Genomic DNA, 22554 nt, shown 5'->3' with positions numbered 1-22554 from the left:
AAAGCATAGCATACAAAAACTTTTTGGACTCATTCAAGCCTACTAGTATTGTCTCCAAATAAAGAGCTTTAGAGTGTATGAATCAGAAAAGTCTGAACTGAAAGGTCCAATAAAAGCAAGTTCGGTATATGACGTTACAATGGTGTAATTTTAATGTCTTCGGAAAGAAAATCTAAAGTCAAATTCCACCCCAAAAACCAAACTTCAATTGGATTGGATAATCTAGAACCATCTTTGTGATAGGAAGTGGATATAGGACAACGAGATTTAGAATAAGAGGCACAAAAACACAATAAAAGGCTCAAACATAGGTTTTATAGCAGGTATATATAATATCTTTGTGAGATTATGAAATACCGAAGATCTGTCTCGACGGTACTCAGATTAGCCTCAATATTCTCAACTGCGCTCGGAATAACTTGGCATCTCTACACTAAATTTTTTATTACTTGCAATGGTCGATTTCAATGAAATTGGCAATCGAGACAGCAAATTGAATGAAGTTGGCAATGCATGAAATATTTTATGTCATATATTGCCAACATCTGAGAATTAAAGGACTGCCATTTTGCACGGCAGCAAATGAACGATTGAGTGTCGAGATGTTGCGTAAAAGTTTACACAAAGTCGTTTTGCTTTCATTTGGAAACAAAAGTACTAAAAATCAATTACAAAAACCTATAATTTTATACCTAAAATTCTAAAATTTAATATTAAAATTTTTTAGGAAAATTTCAACAAATATACTTTAAATTTTTGTGCTTAAAGTAACGTTCGCTTGAATTGCCAACGCTTAACCGATTTACCAGCGCTGCTACTCCACTCCTTCGCTTGCTACAGCTACTCTTTTGAGAGATTAATATTTCAATTTGAAAGGCTTCCGGCAGTTCGATGTGGGTATGTAAGCAATTCACTAGGAGACGAAAAAGCAAGGCAAACGAAAAAGCAGACAGTTTTATTGGATCATAAGTTATTGTCACTAAGTATTACTACACTTGACTACTAAATTTCCTACTGCCTGCGCATGCAACACTGAAACTACCTTTGCCAGGGAAGTGAGAACCAAGTACGTGGATTTAATAAATCTGCATACACTTGCAAAGTTCGAAAAATGTCGCTCGACGATGTTAGACAAAAACTCAACTCCTGGCAAGGAGGAAGAGCAAGAAATTTTTTTCACCTGCCCAGTGAAGGTAAATCGCCGTCTGTCAGCCTTTGTGTTCGGTGTTCGTGACAAATGAAAACGAAAGCGAAATGTGGAAAGGCAAACTTTATATGCGGGAAAAATGTAGCAATTTTCGAGAGAGGGCGAGAGGTTGCAGAAATTGAATTTTGTGGCGTTTGCAGGTAAGGGCGAAAACTCGGAATAACAGTTGAAAAAATAATAATTTAACATAATTTGATGGCATTCATTCGACTAGAGTATATAATTGAAGGAAAGTGTAATAGGATATTACAAAAATGGATTTAATAAAATTAAAAAAACAATGTATTAAAGCCCATTAAAGCCCAACGCTTCCCTATTTTAATTAAAAAAAAATCATTCTACTACATAAATTCCACCAATCGTCTTCGATTTCATTTTCTATAGTTTTATTTAGCTAAGTGACACTTTCCTTGATATGTTTTTATTTTATTTTTTTTCATTTTTTGCCAAAAATGCGCTGTAAGTGCTGCTGCCAAATACAAACAAGCCCGCCAACAGCAAAGCATTAATGCGTTTCGCAATAAATTTCAATTTAGTGACGCGTCGCAAAATTTTACACAAGAAAAAACAAAATCGCTCTATTTGAATTTGTTTTTGTTACTCCTTTCCGCCGTCAAAGTTCAACTGCAAATAAATATTCATTTCATTTCCTTGACTTTGGTGGCGCCGCACAGACACACTAAATTACGCCGATTCGCCGTAGTGGCATAAGCAGGCGTCTTAAGTGGTACGGTGGGCAACAGCTTCGAGCAGCCTCGCACCGGATGTCGCCGTTGTCGTCGATTTCTATGACTATTTGTCTGTGCTGCCGGGAATAAAGGCAAGTGTTCAGCAGTTACTGCAGCCACTGAGTTCTCGGCTGCGCTGAGGCTATTGTCACTTCAGTTGCAGCTAATAATATATTCGCTGGCACTTAGCTCATCCTCAGTTCGCTTCAACTTCCGTGTATTCCTTTAACTTACTTTTATCGTACGGCTTTTGCTTGCATTAAATTTCGAACCCTAATTTATTTTATTTTATTTTTGTGCTTAACTTTTTTTAAGTCTTATTTTCGCACTTTTTACGCTTTAGTTTGAAGCCGTCGTCTATTCTTGCCCAAACAAAAAAAAACAAAGTTGAAGGAAGAAATTAAAAACAAAAATCAGTTTTCGTTTTTTTGGTGTTTAAATTTGTCACCTCTCCCTCTCTCTTCTACTATTTCTGACTATCTTGCACGCATTTCAAAACATTTTGCTCATTTTTTAATACCCGCGAGTAGTTGGAAAGCCTCTAACTATTCGTCAACAGTCTCACTGCTCTTCGCCTCCTCGTATTTTGATATCTCATTTCTTGCTCTCTCCCCATTTCCCTTTCCATAATTGGCTTTCTCTGACTGCTTTCTTGAACGCCTTCGATAAATACAAATTCTCTAACAGGAAACTGGAAGTTCTGTTTGCTCTGCCGTCTGCTCTGCGCCTTGCTATTCAGAAATTGCTGGTATTAAAATATTTCCCCTAACTAAAACATTCGTTTGTGCATTGCTAATACACAAACTCGCTTACTACTACCTACACTATTCATATTTTGCCTAATCACAGGCGCATACCTTCAACATGCAAGCAATCAGAAAATATTTACGTGTGTAATTTTATGTATGTATGTATGTGAGTATGCATATTTCCGTTTACTCATATTCATCCTGCGCGGTTTTGACAGAACTTTTACTTTCATTCAATCAAAGTTTTTCATTTTACCGCCAGACATTTTATGGGGTCGCCCATCTGCTTTTCTGGCTGACTGAAAATAATTTCATATATTTTCCCTTTTTGTTGTCCTTGGGCTTAAATTGACTAACTGCTTGTTAACATTTCACTTATGGTACGACATACATATGTTTGTACGCGTTTTGTACGTTTGCGTTTTGTGCTTTTAGTTATTTGAAAAGTGTAGTGTATCTGTTTTTTTAAGTTTTGAAAAGTAGGTTTAGAAAAAATACGTAGTAATGCAAATTTCTAAAAATAGCAATAAGAAAACTTTAGAAGACGAGAGAATAGCGAAATCATATTCGACAAATACCGAACTGCCAAAAATCTCAGTTGAAAAATGAAAATCGTATTATTTTCGTGCACAAAGATCTCTCAAAGAAGCGCTCAAAAAATCTTCCCATTATCTATTTTGTAGTATGTCTTGTCAAATCAGAGTTTCTTTGTTCACTATTTTTTATAAAAAAAATTGTAAAAACCTAGCATGAATATTTTACTCAATGTTGTATTTGTATGAACAACTATTTCTCAGTTCTGTGTTTATATGAAATCTAACTTCAGCGAAGTTGTAGCTTCAATATAGTCCACATGTTTTTAGCCAAGTACATTATCCCAGTGTTGGACTATCAGCCTTACTCGCTGGATCTCCCCCAGATGAAAACTGAATCACAAAGAAAAAGATGTGTGTCTGTTGAGGTTGTGAGAGGAAAAGCGGAAAGTGCCCTGAAGGAGCTGTCATAAAAGCCAGACTGATCCGAACAAAAGAAGATTCGCACGGGGGCAAGGTTAAATACTGAATCTTCCTTAATAATAGTTATATTAAATATAAGACTTAGTCTCATGAAACACAAGGTCTTTCAAGTTTACATTATCTTTTTAAAAGTGTTTTGTTGCGGTAAATCTGCAGTTTACTAAAAAGTTTTCGATCTCGCTTTTAGAACCGTCTACAAATAACTAAGATGTTATGCAAAAATGGTGAATCTATTAAAATTGTTTATATTTTCATTCGTTATACAGCACCTGGCCATTAAATTATGACCGATGAGAAAATTTGGATATTTATGGCTTTGAGAGCGAATAAAAAGCAAACGGTTTTAAAGCATTTAAAAAAGTTTACATATTTGTTTTTACTAAAAGCTTCTTAACATTTTTGGATTGAAAATATTTATTTTAAACTAATATTTCGTCGCTCCTCCCCTTGCTATTAAGACGGCCGCAATTCGTTGAGGCATACTAGCTACGCACTGTGTTATCTTCGTCTTAAGATTTCGGTCATTATACCACACATCTTCGATGTTTTCCTTAAGCTGTTGTATTGTGGTATGCCCAACAATTTTCGATGGGGTTAAGGTCCGGTGAATTGCCAGGCCATGGCAAAACCATTATTTCCATTGAATTCAGACAATTAATGCTCACCCTGGATGTGTGACATGGAGATCCATCTTGTATAAAGGTGTATTCGTCTCTCGGACACTTCAGGGTTTCTAAATATGGACACAAAACGTTTTCCAGCACCTCCACGTACTGGACAGAGCGCATTGTCCCCTCAACAAAATGTAGATCTTTAGAATATCGTTCTCCGGCTCTTCTGCGAACAAAATTTGCTGTTTTTGTGATCGCTTCCAATCCGCATTCATCGCTGAAGATGATCTGTAAGAAGAAAAACACAACCACAAAAAAGTGTGAATATTCACATCTTCTTACTACTGCTATTTGACAAAAAATATTTATTTTTAACTTACTTTTTTCAAATTCTGCGTTGAAGTCTCTGTGAAGTTGTGCCCAAAGTTTCCGCCGATTTCGCATACACGGTGTCAGTTTTGGCTTTTTTGCTGGTTGTCTGCAAAAAAGTCCATTTTCGTATAAACGTCGTCGTAACGTTCTTACCGAAATATTTACTCCAGATTCCTGAACCTCTCTTAAAATCATCCGACTTGAAGCATTTCTGTTCCAGAGAACTGTTTGGACGATTTTGCGACCTGCCTGGTTGAGGTGATGCGTTCTCGGCGACAATTTTGGCGATTGTTTGAAGTTGCATCGAACATTTCACTAAAATAATTGACATCTGTAAGCATGGATACGGGGGCATTTGTAAAGTATGCTTTAACTTTCATAAATTGTAAATTTTTATATATGTCAATAAAAAAGTAATAAATCCCATTCAAAACATATTTTTGATTTAAATTTTCAAAAAGAAACTCCACCTTGAAGGACCCTATACATATAAGTATGTTATGCAAGTATATAAACTACCTTAAAATATTTGGCCCCACATTTTTTAATTTATTTAGAACGTTGCATATTTTTAGGCACATTTTGCACATTCGATTGGCAGCATTGTTCAAAATGGCAATTCCTGTGCATAAATTGCAAGCGCTGGACTATGTTTTCTTATTTTAAAATTTGAATGAAGGAAAAACACAAAAAGGTGTAGCTCTTAAAAGTTATCACTTGATTTCTTTCATCTATCTCTAAAATCTATCAAATAACTCTTTAAGTGTGAAGTGGTAACTGGCAAATGTTGCTGTAATATATTGGAAAAAAGAAATTATTTACGATTATTTTGAAGTTTATGTGTTTCGTGAACATTAAATATAAATTAGATGAATTCTTAATCAAAACAAAAATATAAAACAAATGTCCAAGAATATATCTCAATGCATATGTAACAACTAATAAAAAGAATTTCCCATACCGGGAATCGAACCCGGACCTTCTGGGTGAAAGCCAGATATCCTAGCCACTAGACCATATGGGACCGCAAAAATATTAATCAAAATAGCCTATAACTCTATAAGTAAATTTGTTTGACCTTGAAGTTCCAACAGTTGGGCGTAAAATTACTTGATTTTCTGATAAAAACTGATATATTTTTATTGCACGACAGAATGCCGTTTCTTCTCTGCGTGCCTACAAACTTATATATACACTCCACGAAAAAACAGTAGTCATTTAAAGACATTTAAAAAAGTCATGCAATTATTATGAGATGAAAAAAAATCAAAAAAATCAACGAGTTTTTCTAGCAACTTCAAGCTTCACTTTATTATACTGAAATTTAATAAGCTATCAGACTGCATACCAAACATTTTTCTAAAAATTCTAATTAAGAATCTTGGAGTTGTGATGAAGAGTTGGTGGATGGTCGGAAAAAACTGCGTTTAGAGTTTTTGTTAGACGAAGAGCTTTACTTTTATACAAAAATATTGAAGAAAGAAAAATAGTAAAAATGTTGATGTGCTGTCGTTTGTAGCGGCTGTACAAATCTATTTCAATTAAAACATTGATTTGTTGGTTCCAATCAGCCTCAGCAGAGTCAATTGGGCTATTCAATATTTCACATGAGTGTATAATTTTTATTAATACCAATATGATGATTAGCAAGTAATTAGCATAAATTAAAACCAAATTTTAAATATACTTTCAGTATATAGCAATAATTTATGTGAAGTAAAATATTCTTCCAACGACAACCAAAAGCATTTGGATCCTGCATAAGATGTATTCTATTGCTTTTATTTATTCTTTGCTATTTATGTGCCCGTGACGTATGATGGAGGCAGAAGATGACTTGCGAGGAAGATGACTCATCGGTCGAGTGTAATGGCATAGAATTCACATTTAACTCCTTTAATAACGGAGTTTCGTAATTACATGCCTGCAGCCGCTAGCTTTACACAAATAAAGAATTATAATTTAATAAACACCAAAACTCCACACCACAGCAGGCAAACATCTTTTGTTTCGTTATTTCTGTGGCCATTAAACTCGAATTTCCACGAAATATTTCACACCTGAACGCACTTCACACAGCAGCTCAAGTATCCTAGAAAATGTCTGGAGATATCCTTCTGCTTCTGTGGCTGCTTTCGGTTGCTGCTTGTGCAATATCCTACGTACGCTCCACTTTGCCGCTTTTTATGGCACTTAAAGAGGGAAACCAACGGAAAACGAAGATGACCACTTGGCGTAGAAATTCTTTAAGAAATGCGAAAGCTACAGATTTTCAAGCATTTGGCTGGCTTGTATAAAAAAAAAAATATTTATAATTTAGACATCATTTTTTTATTCCTTGTCTACAGCGCTTCGGTACGGTTGACCATTTGAAAAATTATGTCTGTGGCTAATAAAAGGAAATCGAGGAAAGAGTTTGGCAGCAGCAGTCAAGCGCACTTGAAAGCGGAGAAGATGAAATAAAGCAAAAGTTGGAAAAGCTAAGAAAATTGTCTGGTACGAAATTTCTATAAGAGATATCACGGTGAAAAATTAAAAAAAAAAGATTATATGGCGGCCGAGTAACAATTGTATTGGTATGATTTTTGGCAGAACTTTTAGTCCGAAGTGAAAATAAATCCCAAGTGACATTTGCGGAAGTCATTAAGGAAACATACAGAACAGTTTTTGTACGAGTATTGCTGCAGATTTTTATGCGCATTTAAAGCTTTCATTGGCGTGAGATGGGTAGAAGTGCGCTATGCCAAGCAGCATTGAACTCAGGCTGGGAGCAAATGTTCCAGCTCGAAGTTTGCTGGAGTGAAAGTAAAACTAAAGTAAAGAGCAATGCGAAGGAAGGAAAAATTACAAATAATCATTAAGGAAGCGCAAAGCTGAGTAATAAAATTTGCAGACAAATTCAGCAAATGCTTAAAACACTTAAAGCTGTATTCAAAATAATAGGAAAATTAATTAATTTGTATTTAATTTTAACCAAATTTTTATGCGAATACTCTTCAGTTTATAACCCTAGCCATATAAGTCCAATTTGCAGACTATGTGCAAAATTGAAAAAAAATTCACAACATTTTCACCAAAACTTCAAACTTTTTATTCTATTAATTTTTTTTTTTTAATATGCGGTTTTGTAGCCCATTCAATCATAGTATAAAGCAAAATGCAAGTGCGAGGTGGCTAAACATTTTCATTGATTTTTTGATCGTTTTATTATATTTCGCAAACGAAGTTGGGCAACATTTCTTTCATATAACGAAAATCTTGTTTGTTTCTGTATCCCCTTGGACTCCTCGCCATTCAATTTCCAAACTCGTAGCTATGTTTACCGGCCACTGGACGATCGGCAGGTAGACGACTAAGGTCACTGGGAGCTCCTTTCTTCAACAGCCTGGGGCAGTGCGCCAACCTAAATCCAACCAATCTCCTCCATTATATCAACAGCTTTGGCTGGCTGTATGGTAGATATCTGCCTGTTGGAGGTCTCATAATGGTATCAAAACGGCGCTTTACTACTACTTGAGGAGTGCCAGGTCAGCACTTCAACCATCTCACCTACCTACCTACCTGTATCTCCTACATGAATGTTTTAGTACACATCTTGTGGTTTACGCGCTAGCCTTCCACACCAGATTAGAAGTCCACTGGCATTTCTGGCATTTCTTCAAAGCGCTTCAAAAGGTCGAAGTAAGGAAATTAGCGTCAACTTCCTCAGCAGGCTACTCATGGCGTGTCGCGCTGAATAAATAAAATCAAATCCTGGAGTTAACCCTTTACGACTGGCAAATTTCTCTGAGTTAGTCGGAGAAAATCTAGCTTTTCGTAGTTATTTGTCCCTTAGTGCTTTAAAGCAAATATATTACAAGATATTATAAAGATATTAGAAAACACAGAATTCTTTGAAACTGTTTATGTTCTGTAGTACTAAATCTTTCTACTGATTCTGGAAATCTTTTTCTCCTCTTAATGGCATCTTGCCGCTGGCGGTACCGACTTTTACGACGACTTGCGAATTGTTTTTGTTTTGTTTTCTTCTAGTAATGTTATATCGTATTTACGTTCTTTGGTTATATCGTTTTGATTTCGAATAGGAATTTCATTTCGAATAAAAATTTAATTTCGAATATTTCGAAATTTCAATTTCCCTAGTTTCCTATTTGACCGTAAGGAATATTGCGCTCAGAATTTCCTGCATTCCAGTACGTTTATGCACCCTGTGTACAAATATTTTAGACATTAATTTCGTATTAGGTTTGCGTACGTGCTAAGCAGTGACGAACCGCCGTTGTCGGTAAAAAGCAATCGGAAAACGTGCATCGATAGCACCTTGTGCCGGGCATTGGGGAAATTTCGATACATTTTTAGCAGTAATGGTTATTGCATTGGCTTACAACCTTTAAATGTGGTTGCTGCGTTCACTAGCTATTATTTTGTTGTAAAATAAAAACTATCATTTGGTGTATTATTATTTGTATACTAAAATAAGTATGCGCGCGCTTGCATCCATACACAAAAGATTCTATCAAAAATTTCTCTGTTCTTTCTTGCCTTACTCTCCCTTGGTTTTTACGCTCTCAAACAAAATTTTTTATAGAAAGTTGACTTTTTACAATATTTTTTTGTATATGAAGCATCAAAATGTTGATGATTTTTGAAGCTGCGATCACTCAATGAGTGTTGATTTGCTTTTTAGAGAAAAGAACGCACGTTGAGAGAGCAAAACCACCCAAGTTAGTATCAAAACCCACGAATAGGAAACCTGATTTACATCACCACTTCGCATGCCCACACGTAACATATTTTTTCACCCCCGTATTTTTTCATAAAATTGCAAAATCATGTTCTTGTTTTCTAGTAAAATAACAAAAGCAGACTAAGCAGCTTTATTTATCTTCTAAATTTTGCTACGCTTTTTTTTCGCATTCTGCGTAATTTTAATATTTCGTTTTAAGTGTTTGAGTGTTTGACTTTATATTTATAAAATTAATTGTATAGATACTCGTAACAGTTTTTGGTTTGTGTTCGCATCAAAAATGCCCACTTGCATACTTAAATTCTTATCTTATTACAAAATATATTTGTTTTTAATATTCAACTTTTGTCCCATCATCCAGAGCACGCTCGTTCCCCTGTGGGATGCACTCCGTTCGCTCTTCGTCGTCACCCCCACTGCCGCTGCCACTGCCACTGCCATTGCCAATTACCAGAGCAATAATGTCAGCCAAAGTAGCATCACCGATCAAATCATTCGCCAATGGCACCACGTACTTATTGGATAACTGCTCCATTTCCTCCGTGTTCTCATTGACCGCCAGCATAATCCATTCCTCAATAATTTGGTTAAATTTCTTATTGATAATTTTAATTGAAGACAAATTTTCAATTTCCGACGTCACATCTCCAATGGTGGCGCTGATTTTGAACTCCTTCAGGCGCAACTTGCCAATCATACTGTACTTGGCCGAACCGACCACAATCAGATCTTCAATGGCCAACTTGGCGCCACCACTACGACCCAATTTCATTTGTCTGCCGGTGTTCACGTCCATTTTGTAGTTTGTGACCAGATGTACTTTGTGCCAGTGGAATTCGAAGGTGACTTTGCTTAGCAGAACGCTGACCTTGAAATTGACGATATCAAAGTCATCCAGACCGTAAAGTATAAAGTCGTGGATTTCACCTTCAAAAGCTAAGCCATCTGAGTTGAGTCCGATTTCGCGGTGCGACAGACGCGCTGGAGACAATGGACCCAAGCCGAGCCCTGGGAAGCCGCATGGCATTTGTGCGCGGATGCCCTCAATGAAGGTGACCATTTGGCTGGATATGGAACGATCGTAAACTGCAGGAAGAAATGAGAATTTGAAAATAAAATGTGCCGTAAATTCCAAAGATCAACATAACAATAACAACAGCCAAGCGAAATTTTATTACTCAATTTATGATTGTATTTGTTGTTTTCAGTGAGGGGTAATCTCTGAAGAAGCTACTGTCATTCAGTTGTTTATTGCTCGGTCGATAATAAGTGCAATAAAATAATTAATTTATTTTCCTAATCTGGTTATGCGTCCACAAATAGCACCAACAATAAAACAATTGCTTTCAAAACATTTGCCAGGAATGCGAAGCGAACGGATTAGCCGCGAACGCCAACTTAGTTACGCCCATTATCTTCTGAAATTATTTAGGGAGTGAAGAAATATTTAAATTGACACTCAGGTGGAAGTAAAGGTGTTGCTTTTGCAGTACAGGAAACTATCACACCTTTGGATTCCGAAGCAACTGCAGTTTCTATGCATAAAGACGTAGAAGGTAATAGAAGGACTTGTAACTCAGCTAAAAAAGCGTTTCACTTTAGGCGATCAAGAAGTTCTTTTAGCAGTTTATAAAACCCAGCCTAGGTCAATTCGATTATCAGTTATCGTCGTCGTTGTCGATAGACACAAGAAAGAAGTTCTTCCATTGCACTGAGACCGAGAGGAAGAGATCATGAGTTGTGCCAATGTAAGGCGGTCCTCACGAGTCTGAGCCAACTGAAGCAGTTCGTTTGTCAACACTAAACCTACCGGTATTTTATGTATTCGTATTCCTACCAATGTGGGTCAAATAACCCGTCTTTAAAATATTATATATATTATTGTATTAAGATCACATATATTTCTCGGTAAAACAATTAGCAAGAGAAGAGTAAATCTTGAAAAATACATTCGATGTATTTTTTAATAAAAGTCGTGAAGGCAAACGACGATTTAATAATGTTATTTCTTAGAACTTCTGACAAGAAGTTTAAAATGGGTCATTTGACCCGTCCATGGTAGGGTTAGTGTTAATAGGTAAACACCTAAGAGACGAGAGTCTCATCAATGTCGTTTCGAAGCGGTCGATATTGTGTTGGACTCTCTGGTTATCCGATGTATTTCTGGATAGCGAAAGTGTAAAAAAAATGTAGCTTTTAGTATTTATTGGAGGCATCTCGGCTTCCAGAATAAGTGCTGATAGGGTCTCTGCGGTAATATCCCCGAATTAAAAAGACGTTGTACTCCTAAACATACCCCACTATGTTTGTGATGTTCCGTGGATACCAGAAGGCTTCCATTGACTCAAATATGAACGGGAACCTCTTTTAAATTTTCTTTGTTCAGACACTTAGAGAAACCTAGCCCTCTTCTAGGATTCGCCAGTTCACGTGTGTTGAATAAAATATAGGTTATTTTGAAGAATTTCGACTATCCGACTTTGGAGATATGACTTTAGGGTAACCAGTGTACACCAGACAAATTCAGCCCCCAAGCTTAAAAACTGAAGGCTATTTTAGAAACAGAGAGTATTGCAGTGCAAGCGCACTTTCTCTAAGCAACTCTTCTACCGGAAAGCTAACAGGTTGCCAAATTCACTTTTTTGTTAAAAGTCAAGCAACGATCAAACCCCCTAGGTCCGTCACTATCAATTCGGTTGTACTCATTCAAATGAACGTTGAAAGTCCCTGCAAGTTATTTAGCAGCATAACGTCGGATCGGTATTAGGGTTCATCGATTAATGGAATGACGCGCGGAAAATACGTCTTTGATCGCAAAATCAAAAAGGCGCTACGATTAATACAGGGTTGCCCATATTCGACGGACCCATCTGGCAACCCTGTATCTTTTGACAGATCGCTTAATGACATACCGCGTTGGAAGCGTCAGTCCAAGCAGATTTTTGCCATGGAGCAGTACACGCCCCGCGAGCGCTCCCAAATTGTTGAAATTTACATTCAACAAAAGAAGTCAATTGTGAAAAGAAGAAGAAGAAAATTGTAATGCCAATTATTCGTCGAAAGCGTATGAGGCAGTTCTGGTTTCAACAAGACGGCGCTCCCCACACAGCTCGCACCACAATCGATTTTTTGAAGAAATTGTTTCCTCGTCGTTTGATGTCGAAAAATGGCGATTGTGACTGGCCACCGCGTTCGCCTGATTTAACGCCACCTGACTTCTTCTTGTGGGGATATTTAAAATCGAAGGTTTATACTCGTATTAATAAGCCAAAGACCATAGAAGAGCTCAAGAACAACATCCGTGAGGAAATAGCCGCTATTCCAGCCGAAATGTTAGCTAAAACTATGGAAAATGCCACAAAACGGGCACAATGCGTCGTGCAGGCTCAAGGCGGCCATTTGAGAGATATCATATTCAAAAAGTGATGCCATCAAATCTACTTGAACCAAATAAAATGATTATTATCGTCAACATCAAAAAAATTGTGTTTTTCTTTGATTTAAAAAAAAACATGGGTCCGTTGAATATGGGCAGCCCAGTATTAATAACAGGAAAGCTAACATTAATGTCACGATTACTCTCATAGAGAATTATGGTGGGAAAACCTACCAGGTTTGGAGCATTCCAAAGCACTTCTTCCAAAAACTTTTTAAGAGCTGCCTGTGCTTATCTAAGAATAATTTCAAAATTATGATGGGAATTCTGGCAGTGCAGTGCAGGCTGAGAGCAGACCTGACTAAACTGGGAATGTATTTGTGCGCAATCTGAAAATTCTACAGAATAGCGAACGGAACTACAAAGCACTTACTCGTTCATTGCCCAGCACTGAGTCACAAACCTGGGTGACCATTTAACAACCAATGGTGCGATGAATTCCAAGGACTTAGAGTGCACACTAAAGTTTCTCTCGCAAGTAAAATTATCGGAAACTCTCTAAATCCTTGAAGTGGGCACAATAGATCTCAAAGTCGCAATAATAATTAATTGCATTTACTCCAGTCAACAATCGATGAAAAGCGAACAGACCGGCCACATTGTCAGGCATTTTTCAACAATTAGGGGAATAAAAATGAACTGAGTGACATTATTGTAGCAAATGCGCTTCCAAAACCTAGAAAACTGTTTTGTTTTCTAGATTTCAACAAAGTAGGCATTGTAAGGTCTGATTCAGAATGGGTAGGTATAGGAATAACGCTCAATTTCTTTTTTTCTTGGCATCGCAATAAGCCCCCATATGATCTCACTCAACCTAACCTAGTCTTACCATGAAAAAAATGCTTCTAATAAAAACCTTCTGCCATTCGGTGACGCCATAAAACTGTGGGTCCTTCTACTGGTAGGACAACATCAAGGCGCACAGCAAAATTTAGTTGTGGTCACCTAACGAAGGCACACATTTTTTCTATTTTTAGCAAAGTTTTTTGTTTAATTTTTGATCAGAAATTATTTAAGCAATTGAGGGTAATAACTAGTTTTTGCATAGAAACTATTTGAAATATGATACAAGTATTTATCCGCTTCAACTCAAACTCATTGAGCCTTCCGGCTTCAGTTAAAATCGTGTCCACATTACCAACTTCCTATTCGCACAAGTTCAAGCCTCGGAAATTCATATGCAAACATTTTGTTTTTGTTTTTTCCTAATACACTTCAATACTCACCGCCCAAACGCTCCTGAAACTCGTAACTGGTGGCCACCGCCACAAACGCCAACATCACTATCAGGAACTTCATTTTTAACAACACTTTGGAGTTATGCGTTCGCCTCGAACTGAGCCAGGAAACTAAACAGCAAAAGTGGCTGATCGCTTGGTTTTATACGCCAGACTATTTCAGGTTAAGATAAACTTATTGCTTTAATTTTATTTTAAAACAAAATTAATATGTTTGTGATCCTAGCGAGTACATTCACATATACATACAGACATATAGGCTTTTTGTTGGTATTTTTTATTAAGAGGGCTTGATAAGCCATACCTTCTAACAGAAATATAAAGCTCGTAGTTATTTCAGTCGCATTACATATTAAAAAAAGTATGCGTACGAGTATTATAAAGTTCTGTATCATAAGCAGATAATCTTAATGACGGGTGCACGTTGATTATCACGTGAAACTCGTGCGAGTCATTTGCTGCTCAGGATAGGGACGTTTTGTTGGCAACAAATTGAAAAAGTTCTCTCACTAAACTCTTAAACGACTGATAATCCCATCATAAAATCCTACCAAAAGAAATATTTGTAAATAAGGCATTGCCTGCTTTCACATGTTGCTCTTAGAATTTTTTATTATGCGGCCTGGGGAAGCTTTGGAGCTTTAATAGGAAGAGCGCTTCACCTTACTCACTGTGTTAGATTGGACTGTGGAGGATTGGAACAAAGAAAATAGGAAATGTATTGAGCTGATTTCATGCGTCGAAGTCTTGAGGCTCTTGAGGCTTTTTTGCCGAGCGCGGAACAGTCGTCAGAAAGCCGAGACGGAAAAGTTTAAAGGCAGAAAACTATCGCTTGGGTAGATAAATTTGCAGGAGTTATCTGCACAAATCGGTAGCAGTAGACAGTCAGTACAGACAATTTCAGTATGTTTGCAAGACTTGGAATGAGGTGATGTACAGCACACTAGACAGAGCTAGTTTACGTCCGGCAGGGACTGAGGGCGTGGTACGCGTATTATCTATGTGGTTGGCTATGGTCTATCATCTTTCGAGGCCATAAAATGAGGAGGATATAGCTCAAAGCAGAGGAGGACCAAGCAAAGTGTGCCGCAGGATGGTGTCCTTTCACCCTTGCTTTTCAACTTCTATATCCTGAAACTCCCCCAACCACGAGTGGGGTTTTTACTAATCTCCTATGCTGACGATGGCCGGCAATGAATTGATGATTTGTGTTCCAAAGTGAACAAACGTCTCAGGAATCTTCCCTTTCTTCACTAAATTCATGGCGACCCTCTTTACTACCTGGACGAACGAAGTTAAACTGCAGGTAAAGGTAAAAGTCGATGACACCCCAATACTGACCCTAAACAAACCCAAAATTATAGGTGTCACCTCCGACAGTTTAACCTCTTTCCCGGCACATACAAACGCAATTGCCACTAAGGTCCTCGACCACAGAGACGAGATCCAGAACCAAACACAACTTCAACTACTGGGTTGCCCATATTCGACGGACCCATGTGATTTTTTTTAAATCAAAGAAAAACACATTTTTTTTGATGTTGACGATAATAATCATTTTATTTGGTTAAGGTAGATTTGTTGACATCACTTTTTGAATATGATATCTCTCAAATGTCCGCCTTGAGCCTGTACGGCGTATTGTGCCCGTTTTGCAGCGTTTTCCATAGTTTTAGCTAACATTTCGGCTGGAATAGCGGCTATTTCCTCACGGATGTTGTTCTTGAGCTCTTCTATGGTCTTTGGCTTATTAATATAAACCTTTGATTTTAAATATCCCCACAAGAAGAAGTCAGGTGGCGTTAAATCGGGCCACGGTGGCCAGTTAAAATCACCATTTTTCGACATCAAACGACGAGGAAACAATTTCTTCAAAAAAGCGAGTTGTGTGTGGAGCGCCGTCTTGTTGAAACCAGCACTGCCGCATACGCTTTCGACGAATAATTAGCATCACAATTTTCTTCTTCTTCTTTTCACAATTGACTTCTTGTGTTGAATGTAAATTTCAACAATTTGGGAGCGCTCGCGGGGCGTGTACTGTTCCATGGTAAAAATCTGCTTGGACTGACGCTTCCAACGCGGTATGTCATTAAGCGATCTGACGTCTCTGTCAAAAGATACAGGGTTGCCAGATGGGTCCGTCGAATATGGGCAACCCTATATTGGATCGGACAGTATATAAACAGACATTAAACGACATCCATCGAAAGACTCCCACTACCTTCCTAAACTCCCGATCCCCGAATGTCGTTATCGAAGTCCGTTGCAGACGAAGAGCTTTAGCTGCCTCGTAACTTTGACTCAATTACGATCTGAATATTGTAGTAGGTTACACTCCTGCTTATTCAGAATCTACCCCGGCACTCTCAATATATGTCCGGCGTGTGAAAGTTACGCCACACGATACTAACCACTTATTCACATGCCGTCTCAATCCCACTCACCTAACACCTCTCTCCCTCTGGGCCCAACCCGTCGAAACAGCACGTTTCCTGGTTAGATGAGTTAGCCGATGATTATCAGTGACTCACCGCACTGGAAGGACCTAGTGAACTGCTGCAACAACAATCGTGTAGAATTTTGCCAGAAGTTCAGTCAAATGGTGGAAGAGGACGAAAACATGTGGAACTGTATTTTTATATCTAATCAGTGACTCTAACATGCAAATACTCTACGAGAGAGAATTGCTTACGAATACACTTGGCATTACGTCCACTTGTGTGGAGCATTGTCGGTCCTTAATTTTTGAAGGAAATGGTGTTGCTGTTATTTAAAGATTCTGGCAAAAAATTTTCTTTCCGAACCTACGTCGATGGTGCAACTTGTTACATAACATGGCCTGTTATGACAGAATTGCAGCGTAAATTCCGCGGATGAAACCCAAAAAATACGTCTCCAAAGCAAGATCAGAAGACCATTGATTTGTTTGTAACTAATCGTTGCGTGAGACTGAAGCAGTTTTAAGGAAAAGTGATGATATTGTATCCAAAAGCACGATTCGAGGATGTTTATGTGCAGAGTACCTCAAATTTCGAAGCACATTGAAAAAAGCTAGGGCTAGGGCAAATTCGGAACTGGATTGAGCAAACGTAATATTCACGGGAGAATCTTCCTTTTGGACGAATATTTGCATACGTCGGTCATGGTGTACTGCTGATAATCAACAACTTCAAGCATCCAGTTAAGGTTCATGTTTCGGGCCACTTTTCCGAACAAGGATATGGCCGTTTATTTTGCCCCCAAATTGAATGTAGTTTAGATGAATATGATTTACAATCAGTTGCTTAGAGTTGTTTTTCTGAAAGTTCAAAGTCTAGAAAATCATTCGGTAAAATGTTTTGCTATCCAAAGTATTCTGATGGTGCTACAAAAGGCTATTGTGTTTAAAGTGTCAGTGCCTTTTTTCATGGCAGAAATACACTCGGATGTTTGCCATTGCATGCCGAGGGGCGACCGCTATTAGAAAAAAACTTTTTCTTCATTTTTCTTCAAAACTTCTTTCATCTATATTCGAATCTACGTTCTCTCTGAATTCCGATTGTTAGTAACGCATCAACCCATTCGGCTACGGCGGCCGCCCTAACTACTTACTGACTAATAAATAGCTACGAGGTATAAGCTAATAAATAGGTACTTAGAATATCCCACAACATTGTTTACCGTTATATTTTAACTATAACAGCTGTGACTATAAATTGTGACGCAGTCCTCCATATCGCCGTTACACATACCAAATATTTGTTTTTGCCATCTCTATCAGAATTCATTGTAGAAACTTTGTTTCTTGTGCTGTACCAGCTTTATTGGGGAAAACCCCAATAGGATCAGATTGGAAAAAAACCATTTATTCCGTAATTAAAAGCCTTTTTTTCTTGAGAAGAAATATCAAGTTTATGAGCATCGCCACAGAAGCAATTGGCAAATACGCCTTTTCAAAAATACAGCAGCAATCGGCTAATTTTCTTGTTGAGAAAAAGAAACTTTGTACTTTCAGTGTGAAAGCTTTTGCTCGCCAGATAACAACTATGGTGTACAAAACTCAGAAGGTGGCGCCTTCCGAAAACCGGCACTTTATTTTTCGCGATTTTAACAGCCAATGACGTCAACGCCAGATAGGAAAGGAAATTTAAATAAAACTACACCGGTGGAAGATATCAAATTGATTCTGACTTCATTTTGCAGCTACACACAGCTATACATAGATAGAAAAGCACGTCATTAAAAGGTGTTCTATGGCTTCGCGGGCAGTGCTTCAAAGGATTGTTCTAATTTTTGTTTACCCGCGATATTATTCCGGCAATAAGTTGAACTCCTCCAATGTGGTGGGCTTGCTAGCGTACACAAAGGCGATCGCGGCGGCTAATAGATGAACACTCGCCATGAGATGACCCATTAGGTAAATTTCTTCTTCACAACATCGGTCAATGCGTTGCTTGCGTGGCATGGAGCACCGTCTTGTTGAAACCACAGCTTGAATGCTCAATGTTTTCGAGCTCTGGCCACAAGAAGTCGGTTAACAAAGCACTATACGGTGGACCATTGACGATAACGATGTCTCCTTCCTCGTTTGGAAAGAAAAAGTTCCGATGATGCAGGCATGCTGGAATCCGCACCTAACTATCAGTCTTTGTCATTGGTAACTGTGGCAGCTGTTGAAAAATAACAGTTGGAAAACTGTCATTGCTATCTGGTCACCCTTTATTTCATCCGAAAAATTCATTTGAACGTAGAATTAAACCCAGTATCAATCGGAACAACAAATAATATAAATTGTCTCCGTCATCCGTCTGCCTACAAAAAACATTTACTCTTAAATCTTTGATCTGCACCGATTCGTTGTATTATAGGACTATGAATAAGTTCGTGCGGTTTTACAACAGATGGCGTAACTTGATTATTATTCCATCGATCCACATTTCCAAACATTCATTGGAGAGCTACTGTCGTAAGGCACAAACGTCAGTATAAGTTTTTTATTTGAAGCGTAAACAACAATATTTTTACCACACTTGAAAATGTCGAATTTCGTGCCAAATAATGTGTTTTTGCGGGGAATTCTTCTTCATTATTTTAATATGAAGAAAAAAGCAGCCGAAAGTCATCGTATCTTGGTGGAAGTTTATGGTGAGCATGCTCTATCTGAGCGAACGTGCCAGAAGTGGTTTGCACGCTTTAAAAGTGGTGATTTTGGCTTGGAAGACGAAGAACGCGAGGGTGCGCCGCCAAAGTTCATGGATACCGAATTGGAGGAATTGCTCGATCAAGATCCGGCTCAAACGCAAGAAGAGGTTGCAAAAACTTTGGGAGTTGATCAATCAACCATTTCCAAACGTTTAAAAGCCATGGGAATGATCCGAAAGGTAGGCCATTGGGTGCCGTATGAATTGAAGCCAAGAGACGTTGAACGCCGTTTTATGGCATGCGAACAACTGCTTCAACGGCACAAAAGAAAGGGTTTTTTGCATCGAATTGTGACTGGCGATGAAAAGTGGGTCCATTACGACAATCCAAAACGTCGGGCAACGTATGGATACCCTGGCCATGCTTCAACATCGACGTCGGCGCAGAATATTCATGGCCTGAAGGTTATGCTGTGTATCTGGTGGGACCAGCTGGGTGTTGTGTATTATGAGCTACTGAAACCGAATGAAACGATTACGGGGGATGTCTACCGACGACAATTGATGCGTTTGAGCCGAGCACTGCAAGAAAAACGGCCGCAATACGCCGATAGACACGACAAAGTTATTTTGCAACATGACAATGCTCGGCCACATGTTGCACAAGTGGTCAAAACATACTTAGAAACGCTCAAATGGGATGTCCTACCCCACCCCCCGTATAGTCCAGACCTTGCGCCATCCGATTACTATCTCTTCCGATCGATGCAACATGGCCTGGCTGACCAGCACTTCCGTAATTACGATGAAGTCAAAAAATGGATCGATTCGTGGATTGCGGCAAAACCGACCGAATTTTTCACAAAGGGAATCCGTGAATTGCCAGAAAGATGGGAAAAAGTAGTAGTAAGCGATGGACAATATTTTGAATATTAAATTTGTAACCATTTTACGTCAATAAAGTTTCAAATTTCGAAAAAAAACCGCACGAACTTATTCATAGTCCTTTAACCGAATATTTTGGTTTTAGATTTAGGTTGACTTATGTCACCATTTGTGGAACAACATCAAGACGCACACCACAAATAGGAGGAGGAGCTCGGCCAAACACCTAACAGAAGTGTACGCGCCAATTATATATATATATATATATCACTAGGGCGCTCAGAACCATCCAAAGTGAAGCTCTAGCGCTTATAGCCCTTGCAGAATGTCAGCTGGAAATTTTTAACTCACTGTGCTAGATGAACGTCCCCCAGAGGTATTGATATACTAGGACACTCGCACATACCAAAGGTATTTAGATCGCTTTGCTTCATCACGGCTACTGCATAGTGCAGCCATTAGCTTGAATAGCTCTTGCTGGTAGAGATCTTTTTAGGGGTCCACCAAACCCTTCGTGGTTGGAGCCTCAGATATCATAGAACCTGGGAAGGAACAGGCGTATCCTTACGTAGTGATAGCCAGCCTGCAGTTAGAGCCCTTGGTTCATTGACTTTTAATTCAAACTTGCAGTGGACTGTCGCCGATCTCCGCAGAAGAGGGTTAAACTGAAGAGGAGTCAGCTCACTTGAATGTAAACAAAGATTGTCGAGACCAAAATAGGACCGGAAACGAACTCGAGACATAGAAGGGCAGATGATTATGGCTTTTCGCAGAATCGAAGCATCGAGTAGGAAACAAATTTCTCATGAGAACACCATTCTTAGATACTCAAAATCTGGTGGCACCTACTACTATACCTAACTTTTAATACATTTGTATCCAAAACCTCCCAAAGATAACCAGTTGCTCCATCTTTTTGAGTTCCTCCATACCCATAATCACAGTTAGAAACTTTTAGAAATTGATTTTATATTACATTTTACAATACATTTTATTCCATTTTTTCAACGGCATTTAAGTTGACCATTAAAACAAACTCCAACCCTACAACGCCGTCAACAGCCTTAATTATCTGAAGGAGGGATACACTCCACCTTTTCACCACTACTACCACTGTTGACCAAATCGAAGATAGAATTGTCATTTAGGAAGTTGTTCACTTTTGGTAAAGCAATCGACTCAATAGTTTCTGTAATAGTTTCTTCGTTCTCATTGACGGCAAGTTGCACCACTTCCTCCAACATCTCGTTCATCTTCTCGTTTATGCCAGCTGTACCCAAAACACCCTGAATATCAGACTCCACCTCGCCAATGTGCGTACTAATGGACAAAGTCTTCAGCTTCAATTTGCCACTTAAAATACCCAGCGAGTATTTGATGGTACCCGAAATATCGATATTTTTGACAGCGAATTTAGCTTGCCCATTACCAACCAAATTAATAGTAAAACCGGCTTTCTTCAAAATCGCACTCAAATCGTATTGGGTGTCAACGTTCACATTGCTGAAAATTAAGCGGAAGGTTACTTTGCTGGTGATCGCATTAATTTTCATCTCATCGATTTCGAACTCGTTCAAGCCATTCAAGCGGAAGTTGTCCACAACACCTTGCAATTTCAAAGACTCGGTATCGATGTTGACCTTTTTGTGTGGGATCTTGAGTGGAGCGAGTGGTGGAATACCCTTACTAGGGAAACCGCATGGCATCTGATCACGAATGTCCACAAGAATTTGTTCGACTGTGGTGGAGAGGGAGCGATCAGCTGAAATGTGAAACGGATTCTGGATAAGTTAAATGAGAAAGCGTAATTAGAAATTTCAAGACGAATATTATAGAGGAATATTTTGAGGGAATCTGAACGCCACGGCGTAGGTGTGAGTTCTTGTTGCCGAAAAGTTCTTTCGATTCCCAGTCATCCTTGAAAAATCGTCCGATGAAAAATGCTTAATAAATGCCATCGGGCTAAATGTATAGGTGTTGTTTTATCTGTATGTTCATATATGCAATTTCTAATTTCCCAAAACGAATGATCGCGCCATCGCATTCAACCCTCTACTTACCAAGTAAATTAGTGTCTTGTCCGGCTGTCGCGAAGGCCACAATGGCCAAGAAAATGATTGCGGTTTTCATTGTAAATACGAACTGCTCGTGCTGCTAACAGTTGCCTAACTACTCTCTCTCTTGGCGTGGTGATGGCTTTTTATAGAACCAACCAAATATTAAAAGTTACCAATATCGAATAATCAGTCATAAAACTCAAACCAATACAAACGAAGCCAATAAAATCAGAATAAAATCATAACATTCACATTGCAAAGCTTTTTTTTTATGATTTTGTGAAAAAGTTAGTGCGGCTCTTGTCCCTCAGTTTATTATCCCAAACGATTGAAACAATTTCCTTTATTCTTGTTGAGTAAGAAATTTAGATTGATTGATATATGGATG

At 38.3% G+C, this 22554-nt stretch overlaps 2 protein-coding genes and 1 non-coding gene across 3 annotated transcripts; all 3 read right to left on the bottom strand.

Annotated features, from left to right (window-relative positions):
- Positions 1 to 5635: 5635 nt before the first annotated feature.
- Trnae-uuc (transfer RNA glutamic acid (anticodon UUC)) lies at positions 5636 to 5707 on the bottom strand. The gene has a single exon. It is a non-coding gene; the product is annotated as a tRNA-Glu (tRNA).
- A 3978-nt stretch (positions 5708 to 9685) lies between these two features.
- LOC128864087 (uncharacterized) lies at positions 9686 to 14197 on the bottom strand. The gene is made up of 2 exons (XM_054103585.1): positions 14093 to 14197; positions 9686 to 10516 (listed from the first exon to the last, which is right to left on the bottom strand). Exons 1-2 carry the CDS (start codon positions 14163 to 14165, stop codon positions 9762 to 9764), a joined length of 828 nt encoding a protein of 275 aa, XP_053959560.1. The 5' UTR covers positions 14166 to 14197; the 3' UTR covers positions 9686 to 9761.
- Positions 14198 to 21058: 6861 nt separating this feature from the next.
- Positions 21059 to 22280, bottom strand: LOC128863718 (uncharacterized). The gene is made up of 2 exons (XM_054103024.1): positions 22170 to 22280; positions 21059 to 21871 (listed from the first exon to the last, which is right to left on the bottom strand). The coding sequence occupies exons 1-2, from the start codon at positions 22237 to 22239 to the stop codon at positions 21174 to 21176; spliced, it is 768 nt and encodes a 255-aa protein (XP_053958999.1). The 5' UTR covers positions 22240 to 22280; the 3' UTR covers positions 21059 to 21173.
- Between the last annotated feature and the right edge of the window lie 274 nt (positions 22281 to 22554).

The sequence above is a fragment of the Anastrepha ludens genome, chromosome 5 (genome assembly GCF_028408465.1).
Source record: "Anastrepha ludens isolate Willacy chromosome 5, idAnaLude1.1, whole genome shotgun sequence".
Taxonomy (NCBI): Eukaryota; Metazoa; Arthropoda; class Insecta; order Diptera; family Tephritidae; genus Anastrepha; species Anastrepha ludens.
This window is presented reverse-complemented; position numbering and strand designations above follow the sequence as displayed.

Excerpts from the sequence above, each read along its gene's own strand:
- LOC128864087 (XM_054103585.1), bottom strand. The coding sequence starts at position 14,165 with ATGAAGTTCCTGATAGTGATGTTGGCGTTTGTGGCGGTGGCCACCAGT. Across the intron at positions 10,517-14,092 it reads GTTTCAGGAGCGTTTGGGCG|TTTACGATCGTTCCATATCC; the intron begins GTGAGTATTGAA and ends TTCTTCCTGCAG.
- LOC128863718 (XM_054103024.1), bottom strand. The coding sequence starts at position 22,239 with ATGAAAACCGCAATCATTTTCTTGGCCATTGTGGCCTTCGCGACAGCC. Across the intron at positions 21,872-22,169 it reads ACAAGACACTAATTTACTTG|CTGATCGCTCCCTCTCCACC; the intron begins GTAAGTAGAGGG and ends TTCACATTTCAG.